This window comes from Leopardus geoffroyi, chromosome A1, assembly GCF_018350155.1.
Source record: "Leopardus geoffroyi isolate Oge1 chromosome A1, O.geoffroyi_Oge1_pat1.0, whole genome shotgun sequence".
Taxonomy (NCBI): Eukaryota; Metazoa; Chordata; class Mammalia; order Carnivora; family Felidae; genus Leopardus; species Leopardus geoffroyi.
In genome coordinates, this window is record NC_059326.1 from 231444502 (window position 1) to 231468004 (window position 23503).

Genomic DNA, 23503 nt, shown 5'->3' on the forward strand with positions numbered 1-23503 from the left:
GAGACACAGAATCGGAAACAGGTTCCAGGCTCTGAGCCATCAGCCCAGAGCCCGACGCGGGGCTCGAACTCACGGACCGCGAGATCGTGACCTGGCTGAAGTCGGACGCTTAACCGACTGCGCCACCCAGGCGCCCCAGGACTAGCTTCTTTCACCTAGCATAATGTTTATGAGGTTCAGCCAAGTTGTAATACATACCAGTATTTCATTCCTTTGTATTTCCAAATATTCCATTTTATAGATCTACCACATTTTACTTATCCATTCATCAGATAATAGACAACGGATTGTGACATTTTTAATCCTCTTGGGTATATACCTAGGAATGAAATTGGCAGCTCAGTTTAACTTTTTGAGGTTAATTAGCCACACTATATACATTCTCACCAGAAATGAATGGAAGCTCCAATTTCTCCACAATCCCAACAACACTGATTATCCGTCCCTTTTGATTACACTTATTGTTGTGGGTGTGAATTCTTTCACTGTCATCTTGATTTGCATGTACCTAATGACCAGTGATGCTCTGCATCTTTTTATATGCTTACTAGCTTACTAGCCATGTGCATATATCCTCTGGTGAAGTTTCCAAAATCTTTGGGCCATCTCTTAAACTGGGTCATTTGTGGGGCACCTGGATGGCTCAATTGGCTAAGCGTCTGACTTTGGCTCAGGTCAAGATCTCGAAGTTCGCAAGTTCGAGCCCCTCATCAGGCTCTGTGCTGACAGCTGAGTCTGCAGCCTTCTGATTCTGTGTCTCCCTCTCTCTCTCCCCTCCCCCATTCACACTCAGTATCTCTCAAAAATAAACATTAAAAAAATTTTTTTTTAATTGGGTCATTTGCTTTCTTCTTAATTGAGTTTTGAGAGTTTCTTATATACTCCAGTAAGTCCTTTTATCAGATATATGTTTTGCAAACATTTTCTGTGGCATGTCCTCATTCTCTAAACAGTGATGAATTTTGATGCCATCCAATTTAACAATTTCTTCTTTTAGGGATCATGCTTTTAGTGTTGTACCTAAGAAATCTTAGCAGACTAACCCAAGATCACAAAGATTTTCTCCTATGTTCTTCTAAAACTTCCACAGTTAGGTTTCATTTAGATCTAACATCCCTTTGGGCTAATTTTGGTACATGGTCCAAGGAATGCCTCAAACTTCATTTTCTGCCTTTGGACAATTACTCCAGCACCATTTGTTGAAAAACTATACTTTCTCCACCGAAATGCTTTCGTATCTTTTTTCTTTTCCTTTTTTTTTTGGGGGGGGGGGGAGGAGGAGAGAGAAAGAGAGAGTAAGGAAGTTTAAGCAGGGCAGAGGGGAAGAGGGAGAGAGAGAATCCCAAGCAGGCTCCAGGCTCAGCACAGAGCAGGACACAGGGCTCGATCCCATGACCCTGAGACCATGACCTGAGCCAGACGCTCAACAGATGGAGCCACCAGGCACCCCTGCTTTTGTATCTGGATTAGTCAAAAATCAATTGTCCATATACGTATGACTCTATTCCCGGACTATCCTGAGCCATCAGACCAATGGATTTTAATTTAAGTTGATTTAATTTTTAAAAGGTGATCGCTTCTCTGCCTTTTGGCTAAGATCAAGTGTAGTATATGTTCTTATCAGTTTAAAAGGTGATATATATGTTTTCAGATGTAATACTGCTTAAAGAAACTACTACTTGTCAACTTTCGGCATAGTATCAAAGGATATCAAAAATTACCTGAAAATATACCTCCCTTTTCAAATTACCTGTGTGAAGCCAAATTTTCTTCATACACTTTAACCAAAACATATGGCAAGAGGAACTACAGAGGCAGAGATGTGAATCTAATTGTCTTGTAAGAATCCAGGCATAAAAGAGATTGGCAAAAAATTCAAACAATGATACTCTTCTCACTGAGGTTTTTGTCTTGGAAAATACATTTATCATAAAGTTATTTTTGTTAACATGTATTGTATTGAAAGTTCTGTTTTCATTTCTAATAGAGTAAAAAGATAACCCTACATAAACAAAAGTCCTGGGGCACCTGGGTGGCTCAGTCGGTTGAGCGTCCGACTTCAGCTCAGGTCACGATCTTGCGGTCCGTGAGTTCGAGCCCCACGTCAGGCTCTGGGCTGGTGGCTCAGAGCCTGGAGCCTGCTTCCGATTCTGCGTCTCCCTCTCTCTCTGCCCCTCCCCCACTCATGCTCTGCCTCTCTCTGTCTCAGAAATAAATAAATGTTAATAAAAAAAAATTAAAAAATAAAAAATAAATAAACAAAAGTCCTATGGGTCCTCAGTATTTAAAAGTGTAAAAGGAGGGGCACCTGGGTGGTTCAGTCAGTTAAGCGTTCAACTCTTGATTTCGCTCAGGTCATGATTCCAGGTCATGGGATTGAGCCTCTGTTTAAGATTCTCTCTCTCATGGGGCACCTGGATGGCTCAGTCGATTAAGCATCCGACTTCGGCTCAGGTGATGATCTCGAGGTTCACAAGTTCGAGCCCTGCATCAGGCTCTGTGCTGACAGCTCAGAGCCTAGAGCCTGCTTCTGATTCTGTGTCTCCCTCTCTCTCTCTGCCCTTTCCTGCTTGTGCTCTTGCTCCCTCTCTCTCTCTCTCTCAAAAATACATAAAAACATTAAAAACACACACACACACACTCTCTCTCTCTCTGTCCCTCTCTCCTGATCACTCTCTCTAAAATTAAAAAAAAAAAAAAAAAAGTGTAAAGGAATCCTAAGTCCAATGGTCTACAAACTGTTCCATTTAATAAAAGTGCCTCTGAGGAACTTTGAAATGGCTAAGAATGGGGGAATTCAATATTTGATAAATGGAGAAGAAAGAGACAAGGAACCTCCAAATCTTCTATCTCAAAAGTGCTATAATAGAATTACACACTAAAAATACTAAATTTGATTGTATACAAATTATACCTTATTAACCTATCAGTACAGAATACACAAGTGGAAGCAGGGAAGTGAGAGAGAAAAGTAAAAAAGACATTGTAATTAAGTTCAGTTATAAGAAATAAGTGTACAGAAAATGTTCCATGTCTTCCAAGCCTTCAAGAATTTATGCCTGTTATGGACTCAATTGTGTTGTTTCCACCAGCTCTACCAAAATTCATAAACTGACGTCCTAATACCTAGCACCTCAGAATGACTGTATTTCTAGACAGGGTATTTAAGGAGATAATTAAGTTAAAAAATAAGATCATTCGGATGGGCCCTAAGTCAACATGAGTGGTGCCTCTGTAAAAACAAGATTAGGGCACAAACATGCAAAGAGAGAAAACCATACAGAAGGCAGAAGAAGAAGACACAAATCTGCAAGCAAGGAGAGAAGCCTCAGAAGAAACCAGCCCTGCAGACACCTTGGTATCAAACTTCTGGTCTCCAGAACTGTGAGAAAATAACCCTCTATTAAGTCACCCAGTCTGTGATCCTTTGTTATGGCACCTGTTGAAAATACAATATCCAAAACTGAATTCATCTCTTCCCATTCAGAGCTAATGAAACTACACCAGAAATCATTCTTAAATCTTCCTTCCTATGTCACCTCATCAATCACTATTTTCTATTAATTCTACCCTGATCTGTTTCTTCTTTCTCATTCTCTCCATTTCCACTGCCTGAATTTAAACCCCTATATAATATCTTGCCCAGCCCACTGCAATAGCATTCTAAAATATAGTCTGAATTAATCAGTTTTCCCTTGGGGTCTTACTTCCTGTTACCTTTTTAGGAACACTCTCCATTCTACCTGTATTATACTAAAAATAAGCAATCTTCATGTCCTTACAGGAGAGAAGTAAAGCCCAACTAAAATAAGCCTGGTCTGGAAGAGGATACCCAGGTAGTTCAACATTAATCACTCACAGCATTCCAGCCCAGAAGATATTCTAGTTCAACAATGGAGGAAACAACTTTTGGGATGTCTGCCCTGAATCGAGAATGGACACTGACAGCCATGACTTTTATTCTTTTCCTTTTTATTGAACTATAACTGACATATAACATTACTTTTGAGTGTATGACATAAAGATTCAATATATGTAACATGTGAAATGACCACAGTGACTCTAGTTAAGTCCATCACTACACGTAATTTTTTTCTTGTGATAAGAACTTTTAAGATCTACTCTGTTAACAACTTTCACATATATAACATAGTATTGACTATTGTTATGGGGCTGTATACTACATCTCCAGGACTTGTAACTGCTGGTTTGTAGCTTTTGGCATGATTTTTACTTTTCCATCATCTTTCCCACCATCACACAGCCACCTGGATCATGGGTAGGCACCTGATCCCACACGGGCCAATCAGATTCTAGCTCCCAGAAATCTGGATTTAAGATTAAGTTGATGAGGAAAGAGATCTATTCACGGAAATAGCCATGGACACAACGGCAAGACAATTTATGCCTCACCTCTGCTCAAAACCCTCCCTATCTCACAACAGTAGAAGTAAAGTCCTACATACCCGTTCTGCTTCTACACTGGTCCCATGATCTCTGACCTCATATTTTACGTACTCTTCCCCCAACTCATTCACTCCATTGTAGCTACACTGGTCTCCTGACACACTCCCATCTTAGAGAGTTCACACTGGCTTTTCTCTCTGCCTAGAATTCTCTGTGCACAGAGTATTTGCGTATCCAACTCCCTCTCTTCGCTCCTTCTCAGCGAGGCCTTCCTTCACTGCCATAGTTAAAACTGAAATCCCGTCCTCCCACCCTGGCACACCTTATTCCCTCCAGATTTACTCTTCTCCACAACATTTATAACCTTCCAGCTATGCCATATAATTTATTTTCTGTCATCCCTTCCTCCCCTACCAAGCCAAAAGCAAGAATGTAAACTCTATGAAATGAGGGATTTTGTCTCTTTTGTTCTCTGCCTAGCCCAAGCGCATAAAATAGTGCCTGGCTTCTAACAGGTGCTCAAATAAACATTCGTCAAATAAGTGCATGTCTGCTTGGTGATAAGCCTGCCAATGCAGTGAAAGCTGATCTGTGGTGAGAAGAATGAAGCAGACTTGTCTGGAAGCAGAGATGAAAGACCATGTGGTTCTAGAAAGATGGTAACTAGCTGTCTGGTTCTGACAACTTCCCATACTTCTAACTCCTTTCTTCCAAATCTATGTCATCTCAAGTTTTTGCCATAGTAAATATATAACAACACGATCGACTGCAATACACTTTCAAATTTATACCCTCCCAATGTTTCACAAAGCATATAAAATAATTGCTTTGGCATTCCATAAACAAATTGCTGATAAGATTTTGAACTGTGTTCTGCTAGCGTAAGTAGTAATTTAGCAAAATAAAAAAATCGGGTCTGTATCACTGGACCGAAATGGTAACACTCTACTATGGCAAAATGTATTTAGTATCTTTATGAGGGTTTCATACATCAATACTTGCCTCCAACACCCATTCCAACAGCGTGGTGTTTTTCCTTTTAAGAAATGTATATCCTTGAGGGGCCGTGTCAGTTAAGTGTGCGACTTTGGCTCATGTCATGATCTCATGGGTTCATGAATTCGAGCCCTGTATCGGGCTCTCTGATGTCAGCGTGGACACCACTTTGGATACTCTGTGCCCCTTCTCTTCTCTCTCTGCCCCTCCCCCGCGGGTTCTCTCTCTCTAAATAAACTTTTTTTTTTTTAATGTATACCCTTGAGCAAAAGACATATATATATTTTTTGAAACCAAAAAATCTCAGTGCATTGCAGGATCAGACTCCTAATCCATAAAATGAGGAAGCTGTGTATCTAAGGTATCCTCTTACATTTAAAGACTTGATGATAGCAGTTTACATAACGTATCTCCACTCATACAAAATACATACAAAAACCAATATGAATGACTCACACATCCTCAGTTATGAAACTAGATCATAAACCTGTTGATTTTACAAAATTGAATACCCCAAACACTTTTTAGAGATCTTTAAAATCTAGCAAACACTTATTATGAAGGGCCAAAATCCATCTAGCAAATTATCAGTTTTCTAACAGACTTTAGTACTGTTTACCACAAATACAAAACATTCTGAGCATTACAACATCATCTGTGATACCCTAGAGGAAAGCGACATGCCATTTTTTAAAAAAATTTTTTTAACTTTATTTATATTTGAGACAGAGAGAGACAGAGCATGAACAGGGGAGGGGCAGAGAGAGAGGGAGACACAGAATCCGAAACAGGCTCCAGGCTCTGAGCTGTCAGCACAGAGCCCGACGCGGGGCTCGAACTCCCGGACCGTGAGATCGTGACCTGAGCCGAAGTCGGATGCTTAACCAACCAAGCCACTCAGGCAACCCTCGACATGCCATCTTTAAAGGAGGGAAGAGTTACACATTGTATAGTTGGTATTTTAATTACATTCTTCATCTTTGCTCAGATTAACATACTAAAAATAGAAAAGTAAACATTGTCAGTGTTTTTAATAATAAATGACAATATTTAAAAATTTAATTTTCTTTACATTTTTTTGGTAATTTTCTTTCATTTTTACTGTGTCCTACAGAAAAACTGTTTCTTTTATAGTCAGATAAAAAAAAAAAACCCAAATGCATTTTAAGAAATAATCTGTAATAACTAGTTTAGCAAATAGAGCAGTTGTTTCCAAGCTTTTTTTCACTTTATCATGAAATAATTCTCTATAACCCTCTCTTTCCTTTCAATGTTTTTCCAAGTTAAATTTAAATTAATTTTGAAAATTTCAGAAGATTTCTGATTCGGAATTTAGCAAAGTGAGCAGGAGAAGTACTAAAATTCACTTTCATTTCATGACTAATAGCTTCATAAAACAAATGCCCAAAAAAAGGTTCTGTCAAAATATGTAAATGATTCATCCTATAAAGGGAGTGACAAAAATAAGTTATTTATTATCTATTTTAACCACAGGGTCTAACAGACCTGAGTCTGAATCTTACCTCCGATATGCGCTATCTAGATGACCCTGGGCAAGTCACGTAATCATACCAACCTGATCCGTCACCTCAACCCCCCCCACACACTCCCCCTTTCCTCTCTGTAAAGAGTGGATACCCTAAAAATGTGGAGAGAATTAAAGAAGATGTGTATAAAGTGTTCAGTAAACACATGCCACACACACGTACTCAATACTAGTTATTTCAATAAGAAACAGTGTTCAAGTCAGTAAATAAAAATCATTTATGCCTTACCCTGATTATAATTTTACAAGGAAAAACAATGTTGAAACACTGGAAGTACGTTGAAAATCATCCTTTCATGATTCCATATAAACCTCCAGATTCTGCAATTCCTGATTTACCACAAACTATAGCACCATAAGTGTAGGCAAGTACTAAGCGCCCAGGCTCAAAGAATGGAATTTAGGGTTGCCAGCACACATCGAGTGATAAAGAAATAAATACGTGCCTTACTAGATTGAGTCATTAAAATGTGAATCCGAAATGACGTAAAATCTTTGCAGATGGAAATTCACACACAAGGACCATCTGTCAAAAACAAAGTAATTCCTAACCTCTCAGCAGCTTTACTATTTTTTTCCAAGGGAATCTCCTGTGGCGACTAGCTTCACTCACAGGGTGTAATAAACACAACGGAGACATAATGGAAGGAAACGTCTATTGGTAATCAGAATATCTGGGCTAAAAATCTCTTACAAGTGTGTGAAACGTGGACCAGCTGTTAAAACAACTAAGCCTGAATTTCCACACCTACACCTACCTACTCCACCGGACACTATGAGCATCAAACGTAAAGGCACGTGGGTGTGCTCCGTAAGCCATCACACACAAATGTCATTACAGCCTAGGTTCTTATTATCCAATGAAAGATTTATTTAAAAAATGATAAGTCAAGTTCAACCAATTCTTCACATACACTAAGATCTTAAACTTTTTATCACTATTGCATGCCATGGCAGTGCTCCACGATTTTCATCCAAAACCACCCAAATCGCAATCCATTAAGGCTGCAAGACATATCCCCACATAAAGCCACTCAACGCATCAGCGCATCTTCACTGATAACCAAACCATCAAGAAACAGGATAATGTAGTAATTTCCTCTACAGACACACTAAATTATTTGGTCGATTCTAAAAAGATAAAACCGCTTGAACGTGAACCCACCCTACCCTTCGGTGGATAAGCAAATGCATTTCCATACCCCTAGATGTCTATACCTTATGTATTCAGTTTACACGGGCTAACAAACAGCCGTATCCCACACACACACTCACAAAACAAAGCACACAAACCCCCGCTTGCTGGTGTCAGGGATTGGACACAAAATAAACTACACCGAAACAAAAGAATTCCAAACAATCTCCCTCCTCCTAATAACCTCGCTGGACCTTACTCTTCCACGTTTAGTAAACAAATTATTTGGGGGCAGGGACGCACAGGGCAAGGTTCTAAAATAAGGGTCAGTCAACCGCACTCAGCCGTCACCTGGCGGGGCATTTTTCGCGAAGTTTCAGAGTCAACAAAGAAGTTTTGTCGTCAGGGGATAGGGCCTGTACAGCAATAGGCGAAACGACAATAAGGAAGACAAAACCGAGTGGGGGATGGGCGTGGAATACGCCCCCGTACTTCGGGCGGCGACCACTGCAGGTCCCCCGGGGACGTCGCGGGGGGATGGAGGGGCAGGGAGGCCGCGCCAGCCCGGAGCCCCGCAGCCCCGCGCCCCCGGCGGGTTCCCGCCCCCCGCGCGCACGGGCGGGAAACGGTGGGGGGCGCCGAGGGGTCACCTTCGGTTCCCCCCCTCCCCCCCCCTCCCGCTCCGCGCGGTCCGCCGCCCCTCGAGCCGGCTCCTCGGCGGGCAAACGGCCCGGGCGCTGGCCCCGCCGGTCACCGCGCTCCCCCGCCCCGAGGGGAGGCGCCCCCGCCGCGCCGCCCGGGCCCGTCGCCCGTCTCGGGCGCCGCGGCCAGAGCGCGGGCCTGGCCCGAACCCAGACGCCGGTGCAAGGGCGCGGGCGCCGCCGCTTACCTTCCTCGGCGGTGTCCATCTTGTCTGGGGGGGCCGCGGTGACGCAGCCGCGAGGCACCCGCGGCCGGGGCCGGAGCCTTCCGGCCCGGGCGGGGAGGGAGGGAGGGAGGGGGAGGAGGGAGGAGGGAGCGGAGCCGGGCCGGGCAGGTGCGTGTGCTCAGGTGCGAGAGAGGAAACGAGAGGAAGGAGAGAGGGGGAGAGGGAGAGGGAGACAGGCTGACAGAAAGCGGCCGCGAGAGGGGAGGGGGAGGGGCGGGGAGATGGGGCGGAGAGGCCTGGGCGGGGCGCCGGGCGGAAGGGGCGGGAGCGCCCCCCAACGACGCGCGCCGTCACTTCCGCCGCCGGCGGCCTCCGGGACGGTGAGGGTCGGGCGCGGGCGGGGCTCCGACTGCCCCGGCTCCGGGCCACCTGGGTCTCGTCGTGGGCGGCGTGGCTGAAACCTAAGCAGGAGCCGAACTCTGGTGGCACCGAGGGCGGCGACAAAAAAGGAACACAGCCGGGGAGGGGGTGGGGGCGGGGCAGCGTGAGCGAGCGCAGCGCGGACCGGACCGCGGTGCACAACAGAGGCTCGTTTCTGGTTGGCTTAAGGATCCTCTGGGTGAAAGAAAACACAGGTTCTGCGCCCCCTCTCCCGCCACGAGACTCTAGTGCCGTGTGTCTGGAGTGGGCCCAGGAGATGCACTTTTGTTCGGCACCCGGGTGGCTGTGATGCACGTTTTGAGGAAACGGTGCAACATCACTGAAATGTGAGAAGACGCTCGCTAACTTTACCAAAATTCCCCCCCGGGGAGACTCATGCATTTTGGTTGGAAGGACTTCAATAACCCACTGAGGCTGAGGATTGAGACATCCGCCTCTAATAGAGATCGGTTCAGATGCGAACAGGCCTTCCTGTGCGGAGTTCAGGACGCCTACCGGGCCGGAGCCGAACTGCTTCGGCCTCAGGAGCGGCTGACCTCTGCCTCCGTCAGTACTCCACACCATGAGCTTGCCTTTTTCTTTAAGTGAAGCTCTACTTACAAAATACAGATTAGAAAGGCCAGTGCCTTAGGATCGCCTGAGTAGAAGCAGAGATGCCTCTAACCCCAAAGAAAAACATTTTAAACAATATACAGATGATTTGCAGAAATAGATTCAAGAATGCTAGCAATCTCTTCTCCATCTGCGTGACTGAAGGCATTGGGAAGACCTCCCCCCCCCCCACTTTCTGAATCAGAATGAGATTTAGAGTAAAAATAGTGAAATGGAGTCCTCCAAAAAGAGAACAACCCTTAAAGACCAATGACACTGATTTGACTGATTTTAGTCATGTTACCCAATGTAGGAAAGCGAATTCTTGACACCATAATGGAGACCCGCTGATTTCAAGGACTGAGCTTGAGAACTGATCCCATTTAAGTCTTTCTTTATGTTTTGACTATCTCCCAAGAAACTGAATTTGAAGGAGGCTCATTCCCCAGCCCCTATCCCTCACCTAACCCTAACATGAGTTCACATGCCTGTAAGGCCTGTAGCAGAGCACTTCTCACTGAGCTGAGACCGGAGGCCCAGTTCAGGATCACCAAACCCAGTTTCGCGTTATATGGCAAGGATTCTGTGAGACAGACATTGAGACTTGCTCACAGAAGTACGGGTTATGTACTGCAGTGAAGGCATCTGCATGACCGGATGGTCGGGGTGGTTAGCATCACCAGTGATGGGACAGATGGACATGATGAAAAATCAAAACCTGCCGACAAGGCACGCCTGCGTCTGGGCATGAGGAAACAGCAGACGAACCCAGGCTGAGGGGCATCCTACAGAATATAAGGCCTATACTGTCAGGACAAGAAAATGACAGGAGACGTTTCAGATTGGAGGAGACCAAAGAGACACGACAACTACATGCGATGTGTGTTTCTGGATGAGGTCCCACACCAGAAAACGCAAAAAGATATTTTGGGGACAATTGGTAAAATTGAAATTTGAGTAAGGTCTTTGGAGGTTAGGGTTGCATCCGTGTTGATTTCCCGACTTTTTCAGAGATCTGTGTTTAGGGAAATACACACTAGAGCATTTAGGTTTGAGGTAGGATTCGGTTTGAAGCTTCTAGTCAAATCGTTTAGAACAAAAGACTATATCCGTGTAAGTGTGTGTGTGTGTGCGCGCGCGCATAGGTGTGCACATGCATACGTGCACACGTGTATCGAGAGAAAGCAGGTGTGTGTGTGTCCGAGAGAAAGGGAGAAGTTAAAAGTTGCTGAAGCTGGGTGAAGTTAATATGAAAGTTGTACTGCATTTGCAACTTTTCTGTGACTTTGAAATTATTCTGAAATCATTTTTTAAAGGCAAAATTGGTAAGTGCAGATGGAACTCCAGAGCAGCAGTTCTCAAATTTGGGGATCGGTCATAAACACTTCTGACAACCTGATAAAATCTATGGACTTTTTTCCCGGAAAAATTCCACAAGCACAAAACATTGCATAAAATTTCAGGGCGTAGTTCATGGATGCCTTCAAGTCCATGCATAAATTCCTGGTTAAAATAACTTCTCAGTTCGGGGCACCTGGGTGGCTTAGTCAGTTGGGCGTCTGACTTCATTCAGCTCAGGTCATGATCTCACAGTTTGTGAGTTCGAGCCCCGCACTGGGCTCTGTGCTGACCGCTCAGAGCCTGGAGCCTGCTTCGGATTCTGTGTCTCCTTCTTTCTCTGCCCTTCCCCCACTCACACTTTGTCTCTTTCTCTCTCTCTCTCTCTTTCAAAAATAAATAAACATTAAAAAAAATTTTTTTAAATAACCTCAGTTAAAGTATTGAGAAAAATAATAACATCCATTTCATTTTCCGAGGATATAGCAGGCTAGGTTATTTAAGCCAACAGTTGAAAATGCTAGATAAAAATATAAAAGACATATTCTTACATGTTGAGTAAAACAGTAAAGCAATTACTAAAATGGAACCTGGAAATTGCTTTTGCTCTGCTGAGCCAGGCAGATACGAATTTGTGTTTTGACAGCAAGAAGAATAATTTTGGAAGCCCAGAACCTGACCAGCATGAGGCTCTGTTAAGGGACCTTCCACCAGGATTCTCCCCAAGGCCCATAGGGCTGCTGTCTCTGGGGAACAGTGGGCCAGAAATAAATCTGAATCCTCTCTAAGACATCTAGGAAAAGTTGTCTGCTGATGATACCCATGAACCAGCCCCGGCATGGATTGCACCCCAAACTCCCATCACCGCAGTGACCAAATAATCTCTGACAGTGAATTCAGTTCAAAATGGTCTTGGACCGCTGGGAGCCCTAAGCACCTGAAAAAAGTGAATGCCGATTCTTCTAGGGGAATGCACTGCTTCCTAGCTGTCTTGGTCGGCTAGGACTCCCATAAAAGCAGACCACAGATGGGGTAGCTTAAACAACAGAAATTTACTGTCATGGTCCTGGAGGCTGAGAGTACAAGGTCAAGATGCCATCAAGGTTGATTTCTCCGGAGGCCTCTCCCCTTGGCTTGCAGACAGACGCCTTCTTGTTGCGTCCTTACACGGCCTTGTTTCTGTGTGTGCACACCCCTGGTGTGTCTTCCCCTTCCTGAAAGGACTGGGGTCCTACTCGATTAGGGGCCTTCCCTTCTGACACCATTCAATCTCAATTACCTCCTCAAAACCTCTGTCTCCTAATACCGTCACACCGGGAGCTAGGGTTTCAAAAGTGAACCTTAGAAGGACACGGTTCCATCCATAACATCATCCCTGAAAGAACGTCCACGAGTAAATGTACAAGGACAACGAACTGCACACAGTAAACATAACCAAATATTTGTGTGTGTAGCTATACATACATATGTCACAAGATACCTTGAGCAAGAATTTACGTGATAGCAGAAACCACCCTGCAAACACCTCGGGTATGGAAATCCCTAGACGCACAGCACAGATTACAAAGAAACTACACTTACTATGGCATTCTGAAAAGAGTGATAAAACACTGTTATTTTAAAACGTTAATTTTATAGTGCCTGGGTGGTTCAGTCGGTCAAGCGTCTGACTCTTGATTTCAGCTCAGGCCGTGATCTCAGGGTCTGTGAGTCTGAGCCCTGTGTCGGGCTCTGTGCTGAGGGTGCAGACCCTCTTTGGTATTCTCCCTCTCCCTTTCTCTCTGCCTCTCCTCTGCTCATGCACTCTCTCTCTCTCTCTCTCTCTCTCAAAAAGTAAATAAATGAACTTTAAAAAAATAAAATAAAATGTTAATGCTATAACAGAATTACATCTTTTGTCACCATTTAAACCTAAACTGATAATGTTTATTTATAGAGAAATAAAGGTACACATAATTTTTTAGGATGTGCGCAAGCAAAATCTTTAGAGAGCTCTGCACTCGTGTATGAATGAGGCTACATCTGTCCTTGTGCACGTGGAGGTCTGTCACCTGTGGTCCTTCACAGGTAGTGGTCTCCTTTCATTCACTGATGTATCCCTGAGGTCAATACAGGCCTCGACATGTAGCAACATGTCAATAAATATTGGCTGAATAAATTAAGCATAAATTTCCAGGACATCCTTTGGATGCTGGAATAGTACATGCGTATTAAGGCCTTTCTTAGGAAGAGATAAGTTCATATCATAGCCACAATATTAAATGAGCAACAATGATACATTACATTTAGTGTGTCCGTACCTTTATATCTGCATTTCTTGGTTGTAATAAATCCGATTTCAATACCTCGTGCAGCTGTTCTCAAGGAGGATATACGTTGAGTTGAATCAACTCATCAAAATGGCGGGCACCTGGGTGGCTCGGTCGGTTGAGCATCTGACTCTTGATTTCAGCTTGGATCATGATTCCAGGGTCATGCCTGCGCTCCCTGCTTGCGCTCTCTCTCTACAATTAAAAAAAATTTACATATATTTAAAAAAATCATCAAAGTGGAGTACCAAGTGTTTCTCATTCATGGCGTGTTTGGATACAAAAATCACATAAAAATCACTTACGATTTAAGTCAGAAGTTTGCTGAGATGAAGGCCTTCAAGATCACATTTCCTTTTTTCTCCACTCTTTCATTATGAAAATTTTCAAACATACAGAAAAGGTGAAGAAATAGTACAATGAACAGCTATATGTCCTGTTTGAACAACTTTGTCTGAACAACTCTGCCCCTGAGCATGTCAGGACTGAGTTAGGATAATCTAGAGTTAGGATAATCTCCTTTAGGGGCACCTGGGTGGTTCAGTCGGTTAAGCGTCCGACTTCAGCTCAGGTCATGATCTCATGGATCGTGAGTTCGAGCCTCACGTTGAGCTGACAACTGAGGCTGGAGCCTGCTTCACATTCTGTCTCCCTCTCCCTGCTTGTGCTCTGTCTCTGTCTTTCTCTCTCTCTCTCTCAAATATAAATAAACATTAAAAAAAAAGAAAAAGAAGAATCTCATTTAAAACCATTAGCACCCCATAATAATACCTAGAACCTGAAGTTTCTGTAATTGTCCCAGGAATGTCTTTTACAGTTTTGCTTTGAAAAAAAAGTGTGTAACATAAGCATCCAATCCAGCCTCCTTCATTGCCACAGGTTTAAGTCTGTGTGGTCATCACCCTTATTCTAAAACAGTCCTGTATGCTTTGTTTTCTGACGACATGCCTGTTGGCAGATCATAGGACAGCTGTTAATACAAAGTCTCTCATTCTAGATTTGTCTAATTGCTTCTGGCTGTCATGTAATCTGTTCCGCTAGGCTGTCTGTATCACATAAACTGGAAGTTAGCCTAGAGGCTTGATTTGATCCGGGATAAACATTTCTTTAAAAAGAATATTTGATAGGTGGTGTGGCAGCACACAGGGAGGCCAGAAAGTCAGGTTGAACCACTACCAATGTTGCTGAGTTTGATCACTTCATTAAGGTGATGGCTAAGTCTCACCATCTACTCATGATCTGTTGAGCAATGCTTGAAAGTCACAGGCCTTCAGATCCTTTCATTCATATCTTCCTACTAAGTGGGACAGCTAGGTTTTAAAATTCTTTCTAAATTTGAAATTGCATGTTATCATTAAAAACATTGATATTCAGGGGTGCCTGGGGTGGCTCAGTCGGTTAAGCATCTGACTCTTGGTTTCAGCTCAGGTTATGCTCTCACAGTTTTGTAGTTCGAGCCCTGCATCTGGCTCTGTGCTGGCAGCTCAGAGCCTGTTTGGGCTTCTCTCTCTCTCCTTCTCTCTCTACCCCTTTCCCACTCACGCTGTCTCTGTCTCAAATAAATAAATAAAGTTAAAAAAAATGAAAACATTGATATTCATAATAACAAGTGTATTTTACAAACCTTCTAGGCTCTTTATCACAAAATTCTCCCTTGATTTTTCCCGTGAAATAAAACCTTGTTCTAATTGTGTCAATCTCCTAATTCTTGCAAAAAAAAAGAAAGAAAGAAAGAAAGAGGTGTGGGGTGGGGAGAGAGAGGGAGGGCAGAAGAAACAGAGGAAAGGAAAGAAAGAAAGGGAAAGATCACTGTTGACTCCTACTGGTCTTCCTGAGTGTCAGGGCCCTGAGTGCTCATCCGTGTGAAATAGGCTGGGCCTAGAGAGTTCCTCCTGCAGAAACCAAAGGACGGAAAGAAGCTAGGAACCCCTTCTGAGCCACTTAGAAATTCAGATTGAGTTGCCGCATTTCTGACCTTACTACTCAATAAAGCCAGACAAAAGAAACCTTTTATTTAATGCCCATGGACACAAAAGATCACCCATAAACAAGGCAAGTTCCCAATTATTGTGAAAGGGAAGGGCATGGGAAGGGCCGTAGCGACTCAGCACAACCAAGGATTCTGTATCTCTGCTGCGACATCAAAGGAAGATCAGTAAGTCCTGGGCAACACGGCTGAATCCTGGGCTGAAGTAAAACATCAGCGGATGAGTAGATGCCTAGCAGGGATCAGAGCCCATTAGAGTCAGCAGTTGGCCCCAGCCCTGGGATTGCAAATAGGGTCAGAAATGAAGAATAATCTGGCATCGGCTCACCCTGCCAACCAGAGGAAACACAGTGCAAACACATACCCTCCAACTCCTGTGTAATAGATCTCTTTCCCAGAGCAAAGCGTGAGTTGTGAAAGGGTTGCAGGCAAGTTGGGAAGTATTAGACTTCTCTACTGTTGGATTTCTGGGTGACTCTAATCTATGAAAGCGTGTTGAGGATTTACAAAAAGGGAATGTCACCAGTGATGTCCACATATCCTTGGCCATGAACCCTTCCCTAAAAGGCCATCTCATGTGGCTAGAGTACCCGAGTATGCACTCTGCAAAACGCTGAACCACAAAAGTCCGAGGGACCCCAAGGATAAATGAAGCAAGATATCCACCCTTGAGAGTAGAAAAGCATCTAAGTTAGCTATGGAACCTTCCACTTCCAGAGGATCCTATAGCTCACAAATTGTTTGAAACTGTGTTGGATTTCCCTGGTTAAGGCAGATCACCCCACGCTGGTAATAAATCCCACCTCCAAGGATGGATGCTGGGTTGCCCTGTGTGAGCTCATGAGTCAGTCCCAGAAGGTCATGGGACAGTTAACAAGCATTTTCAAGAGTGGACTATGAACTTCTTCATGTTCTTACCTTTGGGATGTGGAATCATCGGCTAAATGGTGGCCCCCAAAAAGATATGTCCATGCCTTAATCCCTGGAACCTGTGAATGTTACCTTATTTGGAAAAACAACCTTTGCAGGTGTGATTCGGGTAAGGATCTTGAGATGAGAAGATCATCCTGCATTATCCGGGTAGACCAAAAATGCAATGACAGGTGTCCTTAGGGGGACAGAGAATCGGGGCGCCTTGCTGGCTCACCCGGAGGAGCATGTTGCTCTTGACCTCAGGGTCATGAGTTCGAGACCCACGCTGGGTGTAGCGAATACTGCCACACTCAGCCACGTGCAGCATTCAGGGGCCACTCCCCAGGCTCCAGGGGAGTCTCTCTCTGGCTCCTCTCTTGCAACGTACATTTTAATCTGTTTGGCTTCTAACCTGAAATTGTGTAGCTGCCCTAAACGGAGGGTCTCCCTTAGAAATTTCATCTTAGCTGTATGGCACCCAAAGGAACCTTTAGGGATTAACTAGCACCTCTCCCTCCTGTATTTATTAAAATCCAAAGCTGCATTTCTTCTGTATCTCGTGGGTCTCCATTACCATCAAGCATTTACTGAGCGGTTTTTCTGTGGAATATGCTATGTTAGACCCTGGAGATAAGCAGGTCAGGCAGATCAAAGACGTAGTTCCTGTCCCTGAAGAAGGTTACCACTGAATTCAGGACTGCTTTCTAGGTTTCCTGGGAAAGAATCTTTTTTTTACAACTTCCCTTGGGGAAGCCACATAATGATCACCATTCTGACTGCTTAGATGCAATCTCAAAGTCTAACTAGAATTTCTCAGTTTCTGAGGTTTAAATATTCTTTTTGAGCACAAACCGTTGAAGTGTACGACATGTTATTTTTGTGAAGTTCTCCTTCCTCCTTGTCTCCTGGTAACAAGATCTGCTTCTCTGTCTCTCTCTGTCTCTCTCTTTTTAAGTAAGCTGTACACCCAATGTGGGCCTTGAACTCATGACCAGGAGATGAAGAGTCACACGCTCTACTTACGGAGTCAGCCAGGCGCCCCGATCTCTCTTTTAGAGAACTGCTCCTGTGTCACTCCAGACAGAGTTCTGGAGTCTCCCCACTGGCCATCACCCCTTTCCTCCTCCGTCCCTGGGGAGGGCATCCAGTCTAGCCTGGACAAATATACACACTTGGCACCCAAGATGCTGTGTCTCTCCCACTAACCCCTTCAGTCCACTCATCATCCCTCTCACCCCACTCTGACTCCAGGTTTATGACACGTTAGTTTCCAGTTACATCTACAGACTTTGGAGAGTGATCCTCATAGTATTCTGAATTTAAATTTTTGAGCAACCATTCAGAAGCTCTAAATAATATCTAGCGTCGACTGAGCGCGTGCTGAGTGCCAGGCCCTGTCCAATGCATCTGATGCATCGTAACTGGTTCAAATCTCAACACTCTTATGCGGTAGGAGCTGGAGAGATGAACTCTCAGACCCCATGAGTTACTCCCATCTGACACTCTCAGAAGTGGCGCCCTCAGTGTCTGAATCCAGGGCCTGAGCAAGGAAACACATCCCGGGCTCACAGGAGACCCCGAGTCCCCATCAGAGGTGCCTCCTGGTCCCCATAACTGCTGAGTCTACACAGGTGTTTAATCCCGTCCTGGTCTCTTCCTTTCCTCCCTGTGATGCTCCAGGTTCCGCTTCTCCTGGGGTGACCTTCACAGCTGTGCCTCTGTCGTACACAGTGCCTCACCTCCTGGTCAATACGACCGTGGGGACCACTCTCTTGACCCGTCTAACTTCTAGGCATTCACTGAGGGACTGAACACACAAATGGACCCTGACCTGACCATGCACGACAGCAGAACTCTACCCCACAGTCTGCCGCCACCGGCCCAGGAAGCCAAGCTTCAAGCCCTGCGGCATTGGCCTGGAACTTCATCAGTAGCTGTCAACTTCTCTACCTCGTGGTCCCGCTTCCAATTTAGGACCAACGAGAGAAAGCCAAACACGCATCTGTAACGGCTCACACAGGACACCTCGCTTCGGGTTCCCCGTGCCAACAGTCTGCAAACAGAGCGTATCTGAAACCTTCCCTTCTTCCATTATAAAGCTTACCCCCTCCTGTGCCCGCCTTTGAGGGTCTGCCAAACACGGGAGGGGGGCTGACTCCTCTTGTATAGTAAGCTCTGAATGAATAGGCTTTGCTTTTCTCATTTGGGTGGTCTTTGTTTATTTCCACATCATTTGAGTTTTAACTGGTTGTAGGTCTTTCTGTTTTGGTGCCCTGCCCACCCCTGCCCTGCAGAAAACCTTCACCACTCTCTCTGGCCTGGCCCTGGCCTCAAATCTGTCCCCTTTTGACACGAATGGCCCTAAGCCTCAGCCTTTTCTTGCAGTGACTCATCAGTTTCTTCATCAGGCTACTCAGTTTCATGGCGGGTGAGACCTCCAATCACTGCCTGACACCCACCGGGGCTCATTTTAGCCCCAGTGCTGCGAAGCGGTTGCCATGGCGATAGATGCACAGGCAGGAGGGAGAGTGGCTCCAAGCAGCGAGGGCCTGAGCTTGCGGCCTGGTCGGCCCTGCTCAATCCCATCCTCACCTCCTCCCACCCCACCCCCACGCCGCCACCCAGAGCAACAAGGGGGTGGGCGTGGGGATTGTCCACGTTGGTCCCTCTTGGATCCTCCTCCAGCACACCCCCTACATTGGCTCTTAATCATTGGCGTCACTTGGTCGTGCAGCTTCGACCGCGTTGCTTAGCAACGAAATAACAAACAAGGTCGATCGAATCTCCATTGAATCTGCGTGAAGGCCTTGTTAACATGGACGCATCGTCAGTGCTGCAGTGCCAAGGTGGGGGTGGGGCTGACTCGTCTTAAACGGAGGATTAACACAGTAGAAAGTGGGCAAAGCTTAAGTGCACATGCTTGATAAGTTGCAACCAACACCCAGAACAGGATATAGAGTATTTCCAGGGCTGCGCAGAATTCCCTCCTGCCCTTCCCACGACCGCCACCCCCCAAGGACATGCATGTGACTTCCATCACCATCAATTTGTTCTGCTTTTGAACTTCAGATGAATGGAATCAGACCTCGTGGACCATTTGCGGCTGACTTATTTCGCTCATCATGAAGGGAGTGAGATTTCCCCATTGTGTGTGTGGCTGGAAGAGGAGGATTCCCTCCCCCCGCAATAGAACGGTCAGGGCTTTGAACTTGATCAGCCTCCTGGCTTCTCTGCCTCGCCTTCCACTGAAACTCCTGGTGGATGTCCACTTGAACCAAACCCCAGCTCACCAAGGCTCTTCGCAAATTGGCTCATCTCTGCAAGTGGCTGGAGCTGCCCCAGCCTCCATTCCAAGGGCTCCTGGACTGTTTTTTCCCCATTAGTCAGGGTGGTAGGGTACCTGAGCACACACTGCTTCCCTTGTTCCTGAGCCACCTGAATTAGGGCGTCACAGAGCCCAGGCGGCCAAGACAGCTCGAGGCATTAGAATCCTCTTCCCTCCAGACAGTCTCATTCCTTTCCAGTTATTTGAACTTCTCCTACTTAAAAAAAATTTTTTTTAAGTTTGTTTATTTATTTTGAGAGAGTGAGAGGGCGCACAAGCGGGGGAGGGGCAGAGAGAAAGAAAGAATCCCAAACAGGCTCCATACCATCAACGCAGAGCCTGACGCAGGGTGCCAACTGTGAGATCATGACCTGAGCCAAGGTCAAGAGTCAGATGCCTAACCGTCTGCGCCACCCAGGTACCCGGAACTTCCTCTACTTTTTATTTTTAATTTTTAATTTTTAATTTTTTTTTCAACGTTTATTTATTTTTTTTGGGACAGAGAGAGACAGAGCATGAACGGGGAGGGGCAGAGAGAGGGAGACACAGAATCAGAAACAGGCTCCAGGCTCTGAGCCATCAGCCCAGAGCCTGACGCGGGGCTCGAACTCACGGACCGCGGGATCGTGACCTGGCTGAAGTCGGACGCTTAACCGACTGTGCCACACAGGTGCCCCTCCTCTACTTTTTAAAACTTCATATTTTGAAATGATTTTACAGAAAAGTTGCAACAATAGTACAGACTCTTTAGTATATTTCATCCACCTTCCCCAAATATATGAATTATTTGTGTACGTTTTTTCTAAACTGTTTGAGGGGCGCCTGGGTGGCGCAGTCGGTTAGGCGTCCGACTTCAGCCAGGTCACGATCTCGTGGTCCGTGAGTTCGAGCCCCGTGTCGGGCTCTGGGCTGATGGCTCAGAGCCTGCAGCCTGTTTCCGATTCTGTGTCTCCCTCTCTCTCTGCCCCTCCCCCGTTCATGCTCTGTCTCTCTCTGTCCCAAAAATAAATAAACGTTGAAAAAAAAAAAATTAAACTGTTTGAGAGTGTATTGTAGGCATCATACCTCTTTGCCCCTAAATACTTCGCTATGTATTTCTATTTTTTCAAAAAGACATTTTCTTACATAACCACAGTACATTTATTAAAATGAGGAAATTAACATTGGCACGCCAGTGTTATATAACTACCGACCTTATGCAGATTCTGCCCATCAGCCAGTAATGAGTTTGTTTGTGAGAGTTGCGGGACTTTTCAAATTATTTTTTTATTATAGTAACATATATACAGCATAGAACTTGCTATTTTCACCTTAATTTAACATTTTTTAATAATTTTTTTAAAGCTTTTGTTTTAATTCCAGGTAGTTAACATACAGTGTTATATTACTTTTTGCTGTGCCATATAGTGATTCAACAATCCCATACATCACTTGGTGCTTGTCACAAGTGCACTCCTTTACCCCCATCTCCCATTTTACCCACCCCCCCTACCCCCTCCCCTCTGTTTCCATCAGTTTGTTCTCCATAGCTAAAAGACTGTCTCGGGGCGCCTGGGTGGTGCAGTCGGTTAAGCGTCCGACTTCAGCCAGGTCACGATCTCGCGGCCCGTGAGTTCGAGCCCCGCGTCGGGCTCTGGGCTGATGGCTCAGAGCCTGGAGCCTGTTTCCGATTCTGTGTCTCCCTCTCTCTCTGCCCCTCCCCCGTTCATGCTCTATCTCTCTCTGTCCCAAAAATAAATAAACGTTGAAAAAAAAAATTAAAAAAAAAAAAAAAAGACTGTCTCTTGGTTTGCCTCTCTCTCTCTTTTTTTCCCTTTGTTCACTTCTTTGGTTTCTTAAATCCCACGCATGAGTGAAATCCTATAGTATTTGTCTTTCTCTGACTGACGTATTTTGCTTAGTGTGATAATCTCTAGCTCCATCCACGTCATTGCAAATGGCAAGGTTTCATTCTTTTTTATGGCTGAATAATATTCCATTGTGTAGATGCCACAACTTCCTTCTTTTTCTTAAAGACTTAATTTTTTTAAGTAATCTCTACACCCAACGTGGAGCTCAAATCATGACCCCAAGATCAAGAGTCACACACTCCACTGACTGAGCCAGCCAGGTGCCCCAGATACCACATCTTCTTGATCCATTTGATGAGAGAGTAGGGGGCAAGTTGAGGGCAAAGTACAGGCTAACAGCACCCCTCCTCCAGGTAGGATAGGTTGTGATATTCTTTGGACACTCCTGGATGCCCAAGAACCAAGGAGAGGGGTTTAAGTGCTTGCTATGGTGGTGTGGGAAACTAAGGCAAATGAAAAATTAAATTCCCTTACTGCCTGCAGCCCATTGACAAGTCCTTGAAATGGGCTGAGTGACCTCCCTCTAGGAGCTCAGCTGCCTTGATGATGACACTTTGCTAGGGGCAAAAGAGAATCTTGGCTTAACCTTGACGCCCCAGGAACCTGTAAGTCTACTTGAACATATAAAAATTCCTTTGAAAACTTTCTTTATCTCAACTCCACCAAGATATATGCAGGCAATCATACTCCAAGCTTATGGCCCCCCGATACACATCTGAAGGGTCTCATGACTGAGGTTTTACCAAACAGTAATAAAATGCATTTCCCTAGCAACACCTAGCCCCTCAAGGTCCTAGAAACCTTGCTTCCAAAATTCCTTAGAGACTTACTCTATCCCTAACCCCCTCTCAACCTGAGGATATATAATCAGTTACCCGTCAGGACCCCACTGCAGCTCTTGTGCCCACGGGTCCCGTCCCTGTGCTTTAATAAAATCACCTTTTTGCACCAAAGACGTCTTCAAGAATTCTTTCTTGACCATCGGCTCCAGACCCCTCTACCAAAACCCCAAAACTTCACCACTTTCATCAATTGATGGATATTTTGGCTGCTTCCCTATCTTGACTGTTGTAAATAATGCTGCTATAGGGGCGCCTGGGTGGCGCAGTCGGTTAAGCGTCCGACTTCAGCCAGGTCACGATCTCGCGGTCCGTGAGTTCGAGCCCCGCGTCGGGCTCTGGGCTGATGGCTCAGAGCCTGGAGCCTGTTTCCGATTCTGTGTCTCCCTCTCTCTGCCCCTCCCCCGTTCATGCTCTGTCTCTCTGTCCCAAAAATAAATAAACGTTGAAAAAAAAAAATTAAAAAAAAAAAAAATAATGCTGCTATAAACATAGGGGTGCATGTTTGTCTTTGAATCACTGTTTTCGTATTCTTTGGGTAAATATCCAGTAGTGGATCATAGGGTAGTTCTATTTTTAACTTTTTGAGGACCCTCCATACTGTTTTCCACAGTGGCTACACCAGTTTGCATTGCCACCAACAGTGCATGAGCGTTCCTTTTTCTCCACGTCCTTGCCAACACCTGTTGTCTATTTTAACCATTTTTCAGTGTACAATCCATGGCATTAAGTACATTCACAATGTTGTGCAACCTGATCACCATCTTAGTCCATTTGGGCTGCTATGACAAAAATACCATACAGCAGGTGACCTATAAACAACAGACACTTATTTCTTGAAGTTCTAGAGGTCCAAGATCAAGGTGCCAACAGATGAGGTGTCTGGGGAGGATGCTTCCTGGTTCATAGATGGCAATCTCTAACTGTGTCCTTGCATGTCAGAAAGACAGGGGACCTCT

At 45.0% G+C, this 23503-nt stretch overlaps 1 protein-coding gene and 1 pseudogene across 2 annotated transcripts in view; one reads left to right on the forward strand and one right to left on the reverse strand.

Moving 5' to 3' along the window:
• Window positions 1-9249, reverse strand: part of MARCHF6 (membrane associated ring-CH-type finger 6) — a 76103-nt gene extending 66854 nt beyond the window's left edge. Inside the window, exon 1 of one of the 2 annotated variants that reach the window (XM_045442058.1) lies at window positions 8974-9249. In XM_045442058.1, the coding sequence (XP_045298014.1) occupies window positions 8974-8992 (19 nt within the window). In that variant the 5' untranslated portion in view covers window positions 8993-9249. The remainder of the gene's footprint in view (window positions 1-8973) is intronic. The other variant, XM_045442047.1, reaches the window with a different exon arrangement.
• On the forward strand, window positions 1573-1691 carry LOC123582250 (annotated as a pseudogene).
• Window positions 9250-23503: the final 14254 nt, after the last annotated feature.